The 20207-nt window shown below is 43.4% G+C and overlaps 1 protein-coding gene across 4 annotated transcripts in view; it reads left to right on the forward strand.

The window, feature by feature from the left end:
• The first annotated feature begins 380 nt into the window (after positions 1–380).
• The window catches only part of LOC134206372 (proto-oncogene tyrosine-protein kinase ROS), a 94329-nt gene continuing 74502 nt past the window's right edge, over positions 381–20207 (forward strand). For all 4 annotated transcript variants that reach the window (XM_062682072.1, XM_062682073.1, XM_062682074.1 and 1 more), the window contains exon 1: positions 381–1316. In XM_062682072.1, the coding sequence (XP_062538056.1) occupies positions 1134–1316 (183 nt within the window). In that variant the 5' untranslated portion in view covers positions 381–1133. The remainder of the gene's footprint in view (positions 1317–20207) is intronic.

Here is a 20207-nt window from a genome sequence, read left to right on the forward strand (position 1 = left end):
TCGCGAACGTTTTCCTTCCATTCTCGCCTCATTCATTCATTCATTCATCCAACCTGACGCTAGGCGCACATGTTGACCACCGACTACGCGGTGGCAATTCCACCACCGTGACACTCAGCCAGAACAATAAAAGCAGTTCAGTTCGAGTAGCGTAGGGCCCCAATATAAAGAATGAACCGCACAGCACGGCGGCGGGGTCTTGACGTGACGAGGGAGAACATACAGCAGCCACACACGCTATTGTAGGCAGGCACTCATTTGGCTTAACTCTGCGCGCTACCAATCCTATACCGCTCCGACCGACAAAAAGTCAATTCTGCCGGATCAAGTCAATTGAGACGGGAAAACAGAAACTGAGTCAGTCAGTCGTGCATCGGCACTTGTTCAGCGTGGTTGTTTGTACGTTGGTTAGTCACGTCCACATGGTGAAGGGATTTACTTTGTTGAAAACTTATAAGAGGAACGAAGCCGCCACCTACGTTTGAAATTTGGAACCGTTCAGTGATCGCGCGCGCGCTCAGATCCTTTGAAGATCGCGTGAGTGGAACGTTCGACAACTCGGGTTACTCGATTGAATTGGATCGGATCGCCAGTTGTAGTTTGACCGTCGTGGGATTAAGTCGTCCGAGTCCGAGTTCCGAGTGTGGGGAACGAGCGTTTGTGTGTGCCGGTGAAGAGTGTGGTGTGCCAGAAGACAGAGATAAGAAGGAAGGATTAACAGAGCAAAGGTCTACAACGACTTTGGAAAGGTCGATCCATTCTGCGTCCGAAACGAAAAAGGATTAAGTTACAATAAATTCCAGTGAAAGAAGTGATATTCGGAGTGAGGTAATTGGAAGATTTTGTGGTTTCCAGACCAAGAAAGTTATTCGAAGGTGATTGGATAGCGGAAGCATGAAGGGATTCGAGAGGGGTCAGTGTCGTCCAAGTTACGAACGGTGGTCGTCGTGGTCACCGTCTGGACGGTGAGAAAAGATTTTGCGGTGGGTGACCTACGGAGACATCAGGTGTTAGGCGATCCCGATGACTCTGAGTATGTGAGAAATTTGAAACAGGTGAAAGATGATGATCATAAGTGATCTGTGAATCAGAGATCGAAGTCAAGTGAATTAAAAGGTGTGAAGATTTGAAAAATGCAACGGATTTTGGGAGGACCCAACAAGGGGGGTTTCTGTCCAACGGTACTGATCGGGTTGATCGTGGTGGGACTTAGTGGCAGATTGGTGGAAGGACTGACGGAAGTTGAATTGGAGGATGACTATCTCGTCGCGACTAAGGAATTCGAGCAGCAGTGCGTTCACCGATGCCCAGACCAGGTTAGTTGAGTTTAGTTGGCTGCTTGAAGTTGAGTTGAACCCGAGACTTCCAAAAGGTGATAAGGGTGATAAGAGGGAGCTCTGCTCCCTCGGAAAATAAGCTCAGACTTGCACGGTTTGAGCAGATAAAGATGAACTAAATATAATATTAAAAAACACGCTTAATCAGAGTTCGAAGACGCTACCACAAATCATGAAAACAAACGATTGCTACCGATGGCCCGAGTAAAAGTTATTCGTTATAATTGAACATTAATTACACTTGTCTGATTACACAACAAAATATTGTAGACAAGTTTGCTTTCCTCTAATGTTTAGAAGGCTGTAATACTTACGTCTCAATGTAAAAAAGAAATTTCCCAATCGGGCATCCCTCATCTATCTCCGCATATGCTCATCTTAATCGCACTTCGTTGTCATGTGTATAGGAAAAGGGAGAACGCTCGATAAGGACTAGCAACCATAACTAAATAAGCGAAACACAATTCAAGCAAGGAAGCTACTGGACGGCACTCCAACCATGAAGGATGGCACTTCGACCAACATGATGTGATGCCTTATTATTGCTATGAATGTTATTTGTTCGCGGAATAAAGCTGCCCATTTGGCGATGAATTCGTCGTTTTTTCATAAGTGATGCCTTGGTGATACTGAGAATCGAAATACAATCTGGTTGCTTCCGTTCCTGGAATGGTTACTAACCTTTCCAAATTGAATTTTCGCAGTGCAGGGGCATCTCAAATGGTTCTCAGAAATCAGGAAGTCGCGGCGAGTTTCCTTCTGACAAATGATATGTTTTGAATCTTTAAGCGTGGTTTGGTTCGTACAGTTTTGTGAACTCTAAGATTGATTTTAAATTGAAAATTTTTCTAATATGGTTTTATTTTTCAAATTCATCTGATTTGTACAATTTGCTCAATTTGCCTGATTTGTCAAGTTCGACTGAATTGTTTTTTGTCCAATTCAACCTTGCACAATTAGTTTACTTTCCCCATTTCACATAATGTTCCAGATTAATTTTTCAACAGGTAACAAAAACGGTCTTCTTTTTAACTGTGATGTGATTATACTTGACTGTGTCGTCTTCAGAAAATTATTATAATCTTTGCATCAAGGATCTGGCTATCTCAGTCACTGGGTTGATCAAAACGGCTATATTTTGAATTGCCCGACGTTTCGGCAGGATGTGTTCTGCCTTTTTCAAGGGAAAATAGTCGTTGAGTATTGTTTAGTGTGCAGTGTTTTTTTCGTTCTGTTAATTAATTTATTATTTTTAATGTCCAAAACTGTGGTGCATACAAGAAGCCCAAAAACATGAAACAGGCATATCTTTTAAAACGAAAAACGGTTGATTGATAATTTTCTCCTGAAAAAGGCAGAATACATCCTGCCGAAACGTCGGGCAATTCAAAATATAGCCGTTTTGATCAACCCAGTGACTGAGATAGCCAGATCCTTGATGCAACAATTTTTCCAGTCGTTAATTAATAACAATTGAAATCTTTGTTTACTGAATGAATTTAAAAGAGTTTCTAGAAATTTCCTTAATTAACATTATCAGCTATACTCCCCACAATCCCATATGAATAGGAAACCCAGCAAAGATGGGACTGATATGCGATCATAGACAATATTCTTCACGCTATACGAATTTTGTGATTTTTATTCTGCGCTAAGATCACATGTTTGCAAAAGAACCGGCAAAATTGGTGCTTTATTTTCAAGATGTTATCTTGTGAAGTTTGAGTAGTTGCATTTCTAATTCAGTGTTATTTTGTTACCTCTGGTCCAGCAATTATGAACCCTGAATGTGGCACTGGACATCATTCCGAATGATTCATTTAATTTTAAATTGAAATGGTTATTTTTGCATTCCTGATGTTATTAGTTATTAGTTTGAGCAGCCACATGCCCAGTAGGATTTTGATTGGTGATATGTCCTCTGCTCTCCCCCATTTCGACCCCTAAATCCGGCTCTGGTCGAAATTTCAAAAGATCAATTTCAATTTCAAAAAGCATTCTTTGAGTTCCTGATGTATTTTGACCCCCTGAATCGGGATTTGGTAAAAATATTCAATGTCAATAGAAAATGAAATTATAAAACTCCTGATTTATAAAGTTTTCCCATTCCCGCTTGCATATTTCATTGTAATTGATTTTGCATTCCATACTCTATCATTGTGACCCCTGAGCCTGGATCTGAATTAAGTCAATCCTGTCCTACTCAAATGGCGAAACCATCGGAATTGACCAGAAATTTTTGATTAATTATCATTGAGCATCTTAAGGGAAATTTTACAAAGTTGAAAGACTTCACTATTGCATTTACTTCCACTATAATCGCTTTGTATCAACGGATACGTATTTCGTTTTATACTTGAAATCTTTTTCAGTGTTTTGTTATCGAAATCTTTACAAATATATTTTTGATATGGTCCAGAACACGTCCAGATCAGAAAGGATCGTAGTGTGCCGCGCGCGACGGATGTCAATTTTTTTCGCTACTCGATTTTTTTCCGTTTTGGCTGATTATTTATAAAACTAAAGCCAATTTGTGTAGTGATGTTTTACAATACATAGTTCGAATTATAATATGCGTTTGTGATTGTGGTGGTACGCTGTTTTAGTGAAAAATTAAACTATTTCCGAGGAACCTCTATCCACTTCGGCTGATGAGTGTCGTATGTTTGTCATAATTCGCCGCATGTAAAATCAGGATTCGCAGTCGCAACCTGCGACCGAATTTGGTGAAATTGTTTCATTATGGATTTACTACTATCTCATTTCAACGAATTTTCATTTCTAAACCAAATACGCGCTGGATTCGAGAATCCGGAAGTTGGTTTATGGATCCATTATGCAATTGATAATGGTAGCATAAACAGGCGGGGGCTTATTGTAAGCAAAAGTGACCTCGGACTGGTCATGAAATACCAGGCACTTTGAAACTGGTCATGAAATACCAGGCACTTTGAAACGGGTCACTGGAGCTGCAATAGAGCTAGCACCTTCTAACTCCCGGATTATCCCGTAACACGGTAGATCACTTTGACGTAGTGTGTTGCAGTGTAAGACCTACCAAACAGAGCCCTAACCTAATCCATTTTTCTAGCTAGGGCAATAAGTTGTGATAATTAAGGATTCATCGTATTTAGTCCTCGCTACCAACAGCAGTCTCAGAAATAAAACATAATTAATGTTACCTTGCAGACAGTTGAAAGACTCGAATTCCTCTTGTTTGAGGCTAAACTGTATGCAGCGGAAACAACTTTTCAAGCAATTAGTTAAAAAAACCTCGGTACACGGTCCTAGGCTGAACTGACTGCTGGAAAAATCGAGTTAGGGGTTGAAATACGTACTAACTCTTCTTGAACTGGTGAACAATGGTAGTGAGAGGAACACATTTCATTGTTTACTGGTGATATTGTAGAAGCAAGACAAGGATGTGGCTAGGGCTCCGATGCATGGCCAAAAACAGTATCACTGTTCTGTTTTCTCAAGAATGGATTGATTTCCTATTAAATCTGACTGTTAAATCATGTAATACAGACAGCTTTCTTCCATAACATCACTGCCAGACAGTTGGGGTTAGATTGGAGACACACACACACAGAACACGTCCAGACCAAATCATTGAGGTGATGTTCGAATTACAGGAAAAAAAGACCCCGCACACACTTATTTTTATCAATAAACTCGGATCTGGACAAGTATTTCAGTATGCAAATGTATCAGGGCGAAAATACAGCTATTCCCATTGTGTACAAATGAAACCGCGAGGAATTACGACGATCAGGTGCTGAATGCGAGCCTTTCGAAAGAAAATTCGTTCGTCCTGTTTCTTTGAGGGTTAACAACAAGTTGTGAGTCTCCACCAGGGTAGAAATATTTCACAGTCAATGCAGTGAAAAACAGGGATCTCAGTATAATCTGCAGTCGCCTTCATCGCCGCCGTGGTGAGTGCGACTGGGTGCAGCCGTAAAATCATTTGCAACACCGACAGTTCAATTTCGCATTCAGCCACTCACAAGTCGCTCTGACAGGCTGCTCAGTTCGCGCCTTACCGTGTGACTGTGAGTGGCCCATTAAAACGTGTGGTGTTTTTTCAATTTGCTGGGTGAATGTACATTTTGCTGTGGTAAATTTCATCTTCGCGGCGCCTCTCCGGGAATGTGAGGTTGATTTCAAAGCAGGAAGAAAATAAAAACATGATATAAAAAAACATCACCTTCATCCAGTGCTGCCGAAAATTTACAACCCTGGCCTCTCTCTCTCTCTCTCTCTCTCTCTCTCTCTCTCTCTCTCTCTCTCTCTCTCTCTCTCTCTCTCTCTCTCTCTCTCTCTCTCTCTCTCTCTCTCTCTCTCTCTCTCTCTCTCTCTCTCTCTCTCTCTCTCTCTCTCTCTCTCTCTCTCTCTCTCTCTCTCTCTCTCTCTCTCTCTCTCTCTCTCTCTCTCTCTCTCTCTCTCTCTCTCTCTCTCTCTCTCTCTCTCTCTCTCTCTCTCTCTCTCTCTCTCTCTCTCTCTCTCTCTCTCTCTCTCTCTCTCTCTCTCTCTCTCTCTCTCTCTCTCTCTCTCTCTCTCTCTCTCTCTCTCTCTCTCTCTCTCTCTCTCTCTCTCTCTCTCTCTCTCTCTCTCTCTCTCTCTCTCTCTCTCTCTCTCTCTCTCTCTCTCTCTCTCTCTCTCTCTCTCTCTCTCTCTCTCTCTCTCTCTCTCTCTCTCTCTCTCTCTCTCTCTCTCTCTCTCTCTCTCTCTCTCTCTCTCTCTCTCTCCCTTGTACACAATGGGAATTGCAGGACGTGGTTCACACCATACTGATGGCGGCATGGGGTATACCTTCTGCAGGATGCAGTGTGTCTTGTGCAAATGTGTTGCTTGGGGAGTGTCGGAGAGGCAAGGCGCATGCGTGCAATTGTGTATGTCATGGAGGGGGCGCAATGCCTAACAGTCATCCCCCCAAGTATTGCTTAATTGCGGGCCGGGGAATGACTAGAAAGGAAGGAGTTGGTTTAAGTGGGTCGGGAGCGGTGATCTCGTCCCCACACTATCTGGGTTCGCCTCCCCAGGTGTCTGATTGCAGATTTCCATTACCTTCGTTAAAAAACATATGCCGAGGTCATTGATGGCATATTGTCGATAGAAACAATTCCCCGCTAGAAGAGTACGTGTTTCTATCCCAGTTGATCCTTGCCAGCGCTCTTCAGGCACAACGCCGACCAGTGCTAGGAGCTTCGGTTCGTATCCAGTTCAAGAAGCTGGTCAAAGTGAATGAACTCGGCAATTGGCGTACTTTTGTTGAAGGTTTATCGTGCGAGACCTCAATGAAAACTCTTTGGACCGTCGGGAGAAGAATGCGCAACGCGTCGTCCGTCGTCGTCGCGGTGGATACTCGACTTCGCAAAGAAAGTTTGTCCAGATTCGGTACCGGTGAGGCAAGAGCTACGTGATGCTTTTGCTGACAGGAATGATATGGATCGTCCCTTTTCGATTATTGAATTCTCACTTGCTCTCCTTTCATGTAACAATTCCGCTCCAGGGATGGGTAGAATCAGGTTCAATTTGCTTAAAAACCACCCAGACGTCATGAAGAGGCGCGTATTGAGCTTGTTCAACCAGTTACTGGAGTGAAACATTATTCCGGATGATTGGAGATAAGTGGGGGTGATAGCCATCCATCTTATCCGACAAACTCCGCTCGTGTGGACTTTCATCAATTTTGAATAACTATTTGTTCAATTTATTGTCAGAGAAGCGTATAAGTTTTTTTCATGGTGACTCTGGGTCTCCCCCAGGGCTCATGTTTGAGCCCCCTACTTTACAATTTTTCACGTCAGAGACATTGATGAATATCTCATGCCAAATTGCTCGTTGATGATGATTGTGTTGTATCAATTTCGGGGCCAACAGCGGTTGATCTGCAAGGACCATTGCAAGATACTCTTGAGCAACTTGTCTGATTGGGCTTTAAAGCTAGGTATCGAATTCTCCTCGGAGAAAACTGAGATGGTTGTCTTTTCAAAAAAACATAAGCCGGTTAAGTTCTCGCTTCAACTGATGGGTAAGACAATCACTCATAGCATGTCTTCTAAATACCTCGGGGTCTGGTTCAACTCGAAATGCACCTTCGGGAAGCACATTGTGTATCTGACACAAAAATGACAGAAACAGGTCAACTTCATGTGATCAATAACCGGAACATGGTGGGGTGCGCACCCCGAAGATCTTATCACGTTGTACCGAACAACCATTCTGTCGGTCCTAGACTACGGTAGTTTCTGTTTTCAGTCCGCGGCTAAAACACACATGCTGAAGCTTCAACGGATTCAGTACCGTTGTCTCCGTATCGCGTTAGGTTGTATGAATTCGACTCATACGCTGAGCCTCGAAGTACTTGCGGGAGTAATGCCGCTGACAGATCGTTTCGCGGAATTATCGCTCCGGTTCCTCATCCGCTGTGAGGTTCTCAATCCATTGGTCATTGACAACTTCGATAAGCTGCTCGAACAAAACCCTCAATCTCGATTCATGAGTATTTACCACTGGTATATGACACTGGAGGTAAGCCTATCTTCGGTTGACGCCAATCGTGCTAACTTCTTAGACTTCTGAACATAGTTCCTCTGTTACTTTTGATCTGTCCATGAAGCAGGAGGTTCATGGAATACCAGACTTCCTTCGTGCGGAGGTCATACCTCCATTATTTGCAAGCAAATACGGGCACGCCAGTGAGGAGAGAAGCTTTTTTACAGACGGGACAAAAATGGATGACTCCACTGGTTTCGGTGTTTTCAACGTTTTTCATAGCGCCTACTTTAAGCTCAAAGAGCCTTGTTCCGTGTATACTGCTGAGCTAGCAGCTATACACTATTCACTCGAGCAAATCGCATCCCTACCTCCTGACCACTTTTTCATCTTCACCGACAGTTTAAGTTCCTTGGAGGCTGTTCGGTTAATGAAACCGGTTAAGCACTCAGCGTATCTTCTGAATAGGATACGGAAAGCTTTGAGTGCCTTATCACAACGGTCTTACACAATCACCATGGCTTGGGTCCCTTGTCATTGCTCGATACTGGGAAATGAGAAAGCGGACTCTTTGGCTAAGGTGGGCGCTATGGAAGGTGATATTTACGATCGGAAAATCACCTTCGATGAATTTTTCACATTAGATCGTCAGGCAATCTTAAACAGCTGGCAAAAGAAATGGATAAATGGGGAGTTGGGTAGATGGCTTTATTCAATTCGCCCGCAGGTGTCGAAGCGTCCATGGTTCAACAAATTGAATATGGGACGGGACTTCATTCGAACCATGTGTCGTCTAATGTCCAATCACTACCCTTGAAATGCACATCTTTTCAGAGTGGGGCTCTCGGAAGAAAATCTCTGTGTTTGCGGTGAGGATTATCAGGACATCGATCATGTCGTGTGGGCGTGCGAAGAGCATCGTGGTCCCGGATCTGCGCTAACTGAACATGTCCAGGTCTGAGGAAAACAACCAAAGCCCATTAGGGAAGTGTTGTCGGGCCTTGATCTTGAGTACATGTCCCTGGTCCACCTTTTTGAAAGTTGCTGATGTAAGACTGTAATCATTGTCTGTCGTACCCCATTACGAATGTCTTCCTCTTGTTGTACATTTCAATGTCTGTTGCCAATCCCTTCCGTATGTCTTCCTCTCGTCGTTGTCTCCCAAAAAAAAGTTTGTTTGTCCCGTTTCAGATGTGAAGAACATCAGCATTGTAATTACTTAAGTACTCTAAAACCCTTTCCTTTCCTACTGTATTATTGTATTCCCTAACCTCGACTAAACCGCGAGTCTTTCGGTTCCCCAAAACTAACACTATGTATAAGAATCAAGAAATGTATTGTTAAACCTGATTCCGGCTCCGTAACGCTTCACGGCAAACGAGCCTTCCAAATAAACGAAAGATTAAAAAAAATTTAAAAAATGATCAATGTTCCCCCGGATTACAGTATTTAATTTTGGAATTGAAACATAGAACTTCGATAAAGAAAACTTTTAAAGTTTCATTGTAAACAAAAATTTTACATCATAGCACAGCACACTTCGATCTTAATCAGGAATTTATTGTGGATAACGCAAACTTTTTTACAGATTCCGAAACACGTCTTGCGACATATTAGACTTCATTGCTCCAAACATACTCTATTGATCATGATTTGTGAAATCATGAAGTTTGATATGCCCCAGGATGAGTTTCAAGGCTTGCAGAATGTGTTTCTTCATCCAAAAAAAAAGGTACCCCACTAGACCCCGGGATTATTCCGGAACCATGTGGCCAATCTCATTTTTCCTTCCAGATATGAAAACAAGGAACCTAACCGGTTCGTCTAATTCGTAAACGAGTTTGCTCGCGCGGGAGGCCTCGATGATTGTGAATTATTTTACCAACACTGAACTGGAATGAGAAGATCGTATTTTTGGAACAGCTGTTGTTTTTCATGCGCTCTTCTTCTTGGTAGATGTGAAAGCATCCTTTCGAATATGCTTGGATTCCTCGCGTTTCACAAAGATCTTATTCAATATATTATGTACACTATCGGATTTGAAATTACTTGAACTCAGCAACGTAATTGCAGCACAAAGAATCGAACCTTCATTAACTCTTTTGATATGGCGCTAAAACGCGATTTTAATTCCTATCGAACTGTTCTCGATAACCTTTTAAATTTCCATGATCACATGTTCAGGGAGGGTGCTAAAAACTATGTCAACTTTAGTTTGATGTTGACTTTGTCATCACTTCGATAGCTCCGGCCTCTGGTTCAAAGGTTGGTAATGCACACAATGAACCGCTGTACCTTCCTTCAAACATACTTAAATTACATACCGAAAGTACCTACTTATAGAAGAGATTCAACTACCGGTGTCAATATGTAGCAGCGGTAAAAAGAAACAAAACATCTTTGCTGACGGCAAAGTGCGAACAACGGTGGGAGAAGAATTCGCTCGTTGAAAGGTGTCATTTACATAACAAATGATGTATTGTAAAGAAAGAATCGCTAAATCTCGACAACATCTGTAAAATACCGCACCGTACCACACGCAGGCATGCGACATTTTCAATCGCTTCAACGCTTGACTCTTACCGATTGTAGAGCATCACAGTAGGCAGGGTTTGCGCCTGTTGGAAAGATTCCACCTTCTTTGGTGGCATAGCATAGATTTTCTGCAGTAGGATATCTGTCCGCCAATGATTAAAAACCGTCAGCTCCCGAGATTTTTTTTTTCTTGGAAAGCAGTATCAGTCCGCAAGCCTTGTCCACCGTTCATGATTATCAAGCCAAATTAATTGCACCGCACGCTTGATTGGCTTAATGATTTTGTTCATCGTTTCCACACACCGCCTACTGGGCATGGATCAGCATCCTCCATAAGTCGACGCGCGTGGCAGCCCGGCCGTATCAAGCCGCGGTGATTTTCTTCGTCGTCGCGTCGCGTCGGTGTGAAATGGAGTGCACCAGTGCAGACCGAAACCGCTGTAAATTTTTTGCATATTTCACGCTTCATGAGCTTAATGTTTTTTTCTCGTTCGCAAACTGCCGCTCGCAATTACTCGACGGAGTGCGAAGTCTTTTCTTCCATTTGTTTACTTCCAACGTGCGCGAGCGAGCGGTAGCATCCTTTCGCTGTTGGGATTTAACTCGAACGAGACGATTGTGGACTTTATGGCGCTACATGCACAAGTAAAAAAAACCGAACCGATAGATAAGTCGTCTTATCGCAGTGTTTTGAAGAAGGAATAATCCGGCCAGGGCACGGAGCTCCGTTCGAAGAAATCGAATCTTCTCGCGTGTTAACGGTCACCGGTTTGACGGGTGTTTACTACGGGCTGGCTTGCGTTGCGCGTCTTTCCGCGATTGCGAGACAGAACTCCAACAACAATAGCCAGCAGCGAGAGAAGTGTTCGAAGTTGATACGGACGGATCGATAGCGTAGTGACTGTTCAACTCGCCGGGCCAATGGCATATCAGTCAGCGAGCATCCAACCAACCTCGATGACCTCTCAGCCAACTGTCGATGGGAGCTGATCAGTGTGTTGCGTACAGAAAACATCATCACCGCTGAGAGCAGAACGGTTAGTTAAGCTTGAAAGTTAATTTGGTTCACTTGTACTGCCGTAAATCTTCTAGGGTAGATATTAGAGAAAGTTCTCATTCAAGAGGTATCAAATTCCAGGTTTTAATACGAGAACATCATTACAATGAATAGCAATTTCTACTTGATGCACCCAATTTCTACCAATTAGTGAATTAAGAAAAAAGAAGACAAATCATTCTGACTGAAACCTAACTAATCAAATTTAAAAAACTAAAAATATAGATCTATTGCAGATTACCGAAAAATTCAAAAGCTTTCTCACCCAAACCGTAAGTGTTATAATTTGCTCTTGAAGTTAAAATCCGAATCGTTCAAATCATCGAAACGTGTTGATCATCATCTGTTAGAAATCCTCAGACGCTGTTTGCATTTTTTCGCAGGTGACGGTGGCATGATCTTAAAAAACCCGACCTTGAATGCTTGCAAACTTGGTCGCCTTCTTGCAAGAGCCTTGGGAGCCTCTTTTGAAGAGGCGCGGACGCCTCCTTCCAAGAGGCTCGGAAACTTCCTTTCAAGAGGTTTGGAAGCTTCTTTCTAAAAGCTTAGAAGCTTCCTTTCAAAAACGTTCGGAAGCCTCATTTCAAGACGTTCGGAAGCCTCCTTTCAAGACGCTGGGAAGTTTTTTTTTTCAAGAGGCTTGGACGCCTCCTTTCAAGAGGCTCGGGCGCCTTCTTTCAAGAGGCTCGGACGCCTCCTTTCAAGAGGCTCGGACGCCTCCTTCCAAGAGGCTTGGACGCCTCCTTTCAAGAGGCTTGGACGCCTCCTTTCAAGAGGCTTGGACGCCTCCTTTCAAGAGGCTTGGACGCCTCCTTTCAAGAGGCTTGGACGCCTCCTTTCAAGAGGCTTGGACGCCTCCTTTCAAGAGGCTTGGACGCCTCCTTTCAAGAGGCTTGGACGCCTCCTTTCAAGAGGCTTGGACGCCTCCTTTCAAGAGGCTTGGACGCCTCCCTTCAAGAGGCTTGGACGCCTCCTTTCAAGAGGCTTGGACGCCTCCTTTCAAGAGGCTTGGACGCCTCCTTTCAAGAGGCTCGGACGCCTCCTTTCAAGAGGCTTGGACGCCTCCTTTCAAGAGGCTTGGGCGCCTCCTTTCAAGAGGCTTGGGCGCCTCCTTTCAAGAGGCTTGGACGCCTCCTTTCAAGAGGCTTGGGCGCCTCCTTTCAAGAGGCTTGGACGCCTCCTTTCAAGAGGCTTGGACGCCTCCTTTCAAGAGGTTTGGACGCCTCCTTTAAAGAAGCTTGGACGCCTCCTTTAAAGAGGCTTGGCCGCCTCCTTTCAAGAGGCTTGGACGCCTCCTTTAAAGAGGCTTGGACGCCTCCTTCCAAGAGGCTTGGACGCCTCCTTTCAAGAGGCTTGGACGCCTCCTTTCAAGAGGCTCGGGCGTCTCCTTTCAAAAGGCTCGGGCGTCCCCTTTCAAAAGGCTCGGACGTCTCCTTTCAAAAGGCTCGGGCGTCTCCTTTCAAGAGGCTCGGGCGCCTCCTTTCAAGAGGCTCGGGCGCCTCCTTTCAAGAGGCTCGGACGCCTTCTTTCTTACAGCTCGGACACCTCCTTTCAAGAGGCTCAGGCGCCTCCTTTCAAAAGGCTCGGGCGCCTCCTTTCAAAAGGCTCGGGCGCCTCCTTTCAAGAGGTTCGGGCGCCTCCTTTCAAGAGGTTCGGGCGCCTTCTTTCAAGAGGCTCGGGCGCCTCCTTTCAAGAGGCTCGGGCGCCTCCTTTCAAGAGGCTCGGGCGCCTCCTTTCAAGAGGCTCGGGCGCCTCCTTTCAAGAGGCTCGGGCGCCTTCTTTCAAGAGGCTCGGGCGCCTCCTTTCAAGAGGCTCGGGCGCCTCCTTTCAAGAGGCTCGGGCGCCTCCTTTCAAGAGGCTCGGACGCCTCCTTTCAAGAGGCTGGGACGCCTCCTTTCAAGAGGCTCGGACGCCTCCTTTCAAGAGGCTGGGACGCCTCCTTTCCCACCTTTCAAGAGGCTCGGACGCCTCCCTCCTCCATTCAAGAGGATTTGACGCCTACTTTTAGGAGGCTCGGGCGCTCCACTTATTTCGAAAGGCAAATATAAATATTTTTCGTCTGGTATATATGTAGCTCAATTTTAAATCGTGTACCTAGTAGCCAGCATTTCAACTAGGCAAAAATTATTCAATGTTGGACAATCAAACAAATTGCCTCCACTCTAATTAAATTTTATGAATGTCTGGTCATTGGTTAACTCGTTTGCAACCAAACCGACACACATCAAACACATCACTTCGGTCGGCGAAACAAGATCAAAGCTGGAAGCATTGAATGGAATAGCGCCCGCTAGTTCTCGACTACGCCACCTCACATTTGACTACCGACCGACACCAGTTGAACCGTTGGAATCAATTCAATTGGATTTTCAGCCCGTGAATCATTTAGCATCATTTTGGGGGAACAATCGTGCCATCCCATGGAATCTAATCAATCAATGGTTTCGTTTGTTCAGCGTTACACTGAGATTGGATGCCACGATTGTAATATTGAATGCAGTGGACATTCGCTAATCGGAATGTATTTTTGCTTCAAATAGAGAATGCTAATCGATAATGCAAGAGCATATAATGTTAAAAGTTAGTCAAAATTACACTAAAATGGAAATTTGATAAAAGTAGTTCACAGTGACTTAAGCAATTGATCCACCAGGTTTCAAAAATTATAGAAATGACGTCTAAAATAATTTTATCGACTTTTACATATGGAAAGTCAATCTCTGAATTTGGAATTATTAAATATAATTCTTATTTTTGAGGTGTTGTTATCATTTTATGTTAACGCAAAAAGGCTTAATCATTCATTGATTAGATGATAATAAACATAGGAGACTGAACGCTTTCTCACTCCACGGCATTTTACATTTCGCGTAAGTTTCCCTTTAATCACTACCATGGCAAACAGCAAAGACCTAGTTAGTGTATTGTGGGGAGCTCACGAGAAGGCCAGGCAGGAAGGATGTATCCGGTAGTTATTTAATCATAATCCACAACAGCACAGCCACTGACTGGCCGTCCACAGTGCCTGACACTTGGCTGCTGGAACTGGATTGCATAGCACTGTCATTAGAGGGGTTCATCATCGGAGTTTTCTCTTCCAGCTAACTACGGTGGTCAGGCAGCAACGGCAGAGGATGAGTTGTTTCTGGGCTAAAATTTTAATGGTGTGATGAGGCTTGTCACGAATTTAAAACAATTTTAACCAATGATCTAGCAATACGTGACGCTTGTTTTTTCGTGAAAAAGTTTTGGCGTTTAGTGATGATCTATGTAAACGTCATTCGGTTTTTGATTCAATGATTTATGACTTTTACCAATGATTTTGTTGCTGTTGTTTTAAATATTTTACACCAAATTTGATGATATTACTATTATTGACTCCAACAGTCTCAGTAGGCCATACAATTTTGCTGTCACATTTCGCCGTCATGCAAATCGCAATCCGCCCCAGCTACGATTCATTTCTCCGATGTAGCGCGCTTGCTTGCTGTTTTGTGTGGCGTGTCCATGTCCAGTACTAAACAATGTATGTCAACCGTGAATGTGACCGAGCTTATTCTGGTGCTTATGATTGCTCACCGCGCTATTATTATCCATTAAAATGCGGACACAATACGGCGACTTAGCAGCAAATGCTAAGCCGCAAGTATCAACTGCAATAGAGATGCCGCGGATTTAGAACTACCACATCTACGAGGAGAACATTTCTTCCACATTGGTTGGAAATTAGTGACATCATGCTTCCATTCCAGAGTCTGTACTTGAACCTACTAATAGACTGAATCCCATCACCGCCGGATGAAGGTCGCTCATGAATCGAACACCGATCCAATTACAGAAGCCCCTCAGGCAGGTGACCTATCGGCAGCCTGGTGTCGCTTCTCATAGGCCAATGTCAACAATTGAATTGAAAATTGCCATTCTATCTACAGTTGCTATACGAGTCGTGTAGAGCTATGAGTGGCTAAGTACAGAAGCTTCCTCATTTCGATTGCAATCAATTTGATGCTGGACGTACCTCTAATTTGCGGTACAGTACCGTCGTGTAGGGCTTCTTTTGAAAAATAAGGGGCTACTTTGGACATTTTAAAACAAGAATTATAACAAAAATTATTATAAAAATGTCATTATCACAAATTGGGTGTCTTGTTGATAGTTGGACGACAACTTTTTGTTACAAATTTGGTATTTTTTCCGTTTAGTTTTTTCAAAAAATTAAAAATCCAAAGTAGCCCTCGGAATCAAAAGAAGCCCCGCACGACGGTATGTGGAACTACGATGATATACCTTCACACTGCATGGAAGCCATTACAAGTTCAATCATGCGATGGGAAAATTGCATTTTTGTATCTTTGTTGCTCGAAGTTAATTCTCAGTATATGCACACCGCACATCCAAGAAATTAGAAGAATATGTCAGATAGTTCGCCACAGCCATGATCTACAGTTGTATCGACCCATCAAACCGTTTGATCACATCACGTTTGGCTCCATCTCACAAGGGTCATAAACAATCCGTTCCAGATGAATTGCAAACACTACAAGTAAGTTCTCACCTCCTTCAACGGCAATTGTTCATGTCTATTGATGTTCGAGAAAAAGCGTCGACGTCCGTTTTCCCCCTGATGCAGGAAACAAAAACTTGCCGAATCGTTGGGACAAATCTTAAACGGTTGGTCTCAAAATATCCAGACTGAAAAGCCGAAACTTCGCAAAGAAAAAGCATCGCAGTTTGGTCGAACAAATCATTTGGACAAAATGCCCGTTTGGCCGAATATGCTTGAAAGAATCATTATATTGCGAAGAGTGAAAAGTGTGTAATGAGAAGTGAGTAAAGAATTATACATGAAGTGTACAGCGAGTAGTGAGAAATGAGCCAGCTATCTGTTAAATGAAAAGTGAGAAGTAAGCAGTGAGAAATGAGAAGTAGCGAAAAATTAAGAGTGAAAAGAAAGAAGTGAGAAAGGAAAGTGAAAAGTGGCAAGTAACAAGTGAGAAGTGAGAAGCTAAAAATGAAAATAGAACAGTGAGAACGTGAGAAGTGTGAAATGAAAAGTGAGAAGTGAAAAGTAAGTGAGTAATGAGCAGTAAGAATTGAGAAGTGAGTAATGCGAAGTAAGACGTGAGAAGAGAGAAGCGAGAAGTGATGAGTGAGGAATGAGAAGTAAAAAAGGAGAAGTGATCAATAAAAAGCAGTGAAGAGTAAAGAAATGGTAAATGATAAGTTGGAAGTGAAAAGTGAGAAATTAGAAGTGAGAAGTGAAAAGAAAGAAGAAAGAAGTGAAAAGTAAAGAGTGAGAAGTGAGAAATTAGAAGTGAGCAGTGAGAAGTAAAAATTGAGAAGTGACAAGTAAGAAGTAACAAATGAGAAGAGAGAACTGAGAGGTGAGATGTGCGAATTGAAAATTGTACAATTAATCATTATTCCTTCTCATTTCGTTCTCCCTTCTTCCATCTTCTGCGCCCTTCGGCAATCTATCTTTTTGTTTTTTTTTTCTACTTTTTTCTGTTGAATTTATCCTGGTTCTTCTATTTTCCTTCCCTCTTTATTCTATTTTCTTTCTTTTTCATTATTGCTTCTGCCTTCTTTCTTCTTCTGTTTATCCTTTCTCCTTCCTCCTTATCCTTCATCCTTCTTCTTTTTTTATTCTTTTTTCCTTTAACTTCCTTTTTCCTTGTTCTTTCTTTCTCCTCTCTTCTTCCTTCTACTTTCCTTCCTCTTTCTTCCGTCTTCTTTCGTTCTGGGCTCAGGAAATATGATACTTGCAAGATTCAAAAAGGGGATTAATAATAATACTCTCAAATAGTTTGGAGCAGGTACACAATGATGTTATTCTTCTGGAATTAGCAACGTTATTTTTATCTCGATTTTGTGGACGGCTACGCAGTCTTGAGTTATTGAAACAAGATGTATATTTATCCGACGATCCGACACGGGGATGGTTTCTTCATCAGAGGAAAAATACGGTGTTTGTTCCTAGTCTACAACAAAGTCCTAGAACAAACACCGTAATTTTCCTTTGATGAAGAAACGTGTGTCGAAACGTCGGATAAATATACATCTTGTTTCAATAATTCAAGACTGCGTGTGTTGTGTTGATGGGCAACAGCTCTTCGATGAACCTACGCCGAATGGAGTATCCTTCTCCACTGGACTCGATCCTGGGCCAATCGCTTCCAGTCGCCCTGATCATTGAGCGCCCTCAGGTCCTCTTCAACTGCAAAAAGCCATCGTGTACGCGGCCTTCCTCGAAGCCTGTGGCCTCTTCCGGGTTCTCTACTAAATACTAACTTCGCTTGACGTTCTTCCGGCATACGAACAACGTGACCAGCCCACCGTAGTCTGCCGTGTTGTATAAGCTTAATAATATCCAGCCCCTTATACACCTGGTACAATTCGTGATTCATGCGACGCCGCCAGATACCGTTCTCCTGTTTACCGTCGAGTATTGTCCGCAGCACCTTACGCTCAAACACTCCGAAAGCTCTCCGATCAGCCTCCTTTAACGTCCATGTTTCATGGCCGTATAAAGCCACCGGAAGAATCAGAGTAGTATACAGCGCGAGTTTTGTTCTCGTTTGCAGACTACGAGACTTAAGCTGGTTGCGAAATCCGTAATAAGCCCTATTTACAGTTGCAATACGCCTTTTCACCTCGCGGGTAACATCATTATCGCACGTCACTAATGTTCCAAGATACACAAATTCTTCTACCACTTCAAATTTTTCACCATCCAGCACCATTTCGCTACCACCACCACTAAGGGCCGATGCCCACGTAGCGTTTTTTCAGCGCTGCGTGCACGTGGCGTTGAAAAAACGCAGGTTTGCATCGGTGCGGTGACGCTGCGTTACCCCTTTTTCCGATGCACATCTGCGTCCTTTTAACGCCGTGTGCACGCAGCGTTGAAAAGACGCTACGTGGACATCAGGCCTAATGAACCCACGTTGATTGCCAGCGACCATGTACTTCATTTTGCTGGTATTGATCGTGAGTCCAATCCTCACTGTCTCCCTCTTAAAAGGCACAAAAGCCTCTTCCACGGCACGGCGATCAATCCCGATAATATCAATATCGTCCGCAAATCCCAGGAGCATATGCGATTTTGTGATAATGGTACCGCTTCTTTGCACACCAGCTCTCCTAATCGCTCCCTCGAGCGCTATATTGAACAGTAGATTCGAGAGTGCATCACCCTGCTTTAATCCATCTAAGGTAACAAATGACGTCGATATTTCATCCGCAACCCTTACACTTGATTTCGATCCGTCCAACGTTATACGAATCAGCCGTATCAGTTTCGCCGGAAAACCATGTTCAAGCATAATTTGCCATAATTCATTCCGTTTCACTGAATCGTACGCCGCCTTGAAATCAATAAACAGATGATGTGTCTGCAAGTTGTATTCCCGGAATTTATCAAGGATTTGTCTCAGGGTAAACATTTGATTCGTCGTTGATCGGCCCTTTCGAAAACCTGCTTGGTATTCGCCGACGATGGACTCTTCAAGCGGTCTCAATCTGTTGAACAGAATACGGGACATAATTTTGTACGCCGAATTAAGGAGGGTTATTCCTCGGTAATTGGCGCACTCCAGTCTGTGCCCTTTCTTCAAGAGAGTATTTCTCCGCACGCCATTGACAGACTCATAAAACCTCCGCATATCGTTCTGCTCCTTTTTTTCCTGCGCCTCGCTATTCACTTGTTCACATTGAGTTCGGGCCACGGTTAATATAAATACGTTTGTCTGGAGTTCTCGTACTTTTTCGATTTTTCACGTTTTTTTTTCGTTGGAAATATTCCTAGAAGTGTTTACGATTAGTGAAATATCGATCAGTGAACGTATCCTATCGTATAGAATCGATTATCGGTGGCATACAGTGCGACAAAATCTTAATCAGTGAGGTCCGCGGGTGCACAGACTCAAAGCAAACTAGCGTGGTCTTGCCTTTTTTTTCGCTTGTTTCGCATCGTTCATTGTTTCGCAAACTACGTTCATCGCATATCGATAGCCCGAATGGTAATTGATTCCAAAACAGTGGTCTACTTATATTATTATTAACGGTCAAAAACTCCAACGGGTAGCTAAGTTTGACAATTATTCTGGCCAAATGGCCAGGAACCAACCTAGTCCTCCTGGAACGCACCCCGACGATCCTGGAGGTACGATAAGAACGACGCGCCTACCTAACTGGATGATGAACTCGGCCAATCTATGATATTACTCATGCGCCGCAAAATGGGTTCCCAGGGTAACGAACACCCAAAACCACTACCTAATCCATTCATAGTTAGCACATCGATTGATTTGGCAGTTGGGGTGAGTGATACAATAAAATACTCAATCAGCAAGGAAGGTCGTGGAACTCGTTACCTTATCCGCACTAGCTCAAAAACAGTGTACAATAAGGCGATCACTATATCCCAACTAACCGATGGTTCTTTAGTTGAAGTGAAATCACACCCCACATTGAATACAGTGCAAGGCATAGTCTACGAACCAGACTCTACAGATGTTGATGATACAGCACTTTTGGAATACCTCCAGTCTCAAGGTGTGAAGTCTGTACGCAGAATCACTAAGCGCGTTGACAGAGACATTCGAAATACTCCACTAATAGTATTATCTTTCCATGGCACTGTTCTGCCAGATTTTGTATATTTCGGAAGACTTCGAGTTTCCGTTCGTGTGTATTATCCTGCACCAATGATTTGCTTTAATTGCGGCACTTTTGGCCAAATATTGAAGACAAGCAAGATGTTGTCAACAATGTTCACG

The sequence above is a fragment of the Armigeres subalbatus genome, chromosome 1, assembly GCF_024139115.2.
Source record: "Armigeres subalbatus isolate Guangzhou_Male chromosome 1, GZ_Asu_2, whole genome shotgun sequence".
Classification (NCBI taxonomy): domain Eukaryota; kingdom Metazoa; phylum Arthropoda; class Insecta; order Diptera; family Culicidae; genus Armigeres; species Armigeres subalbatus.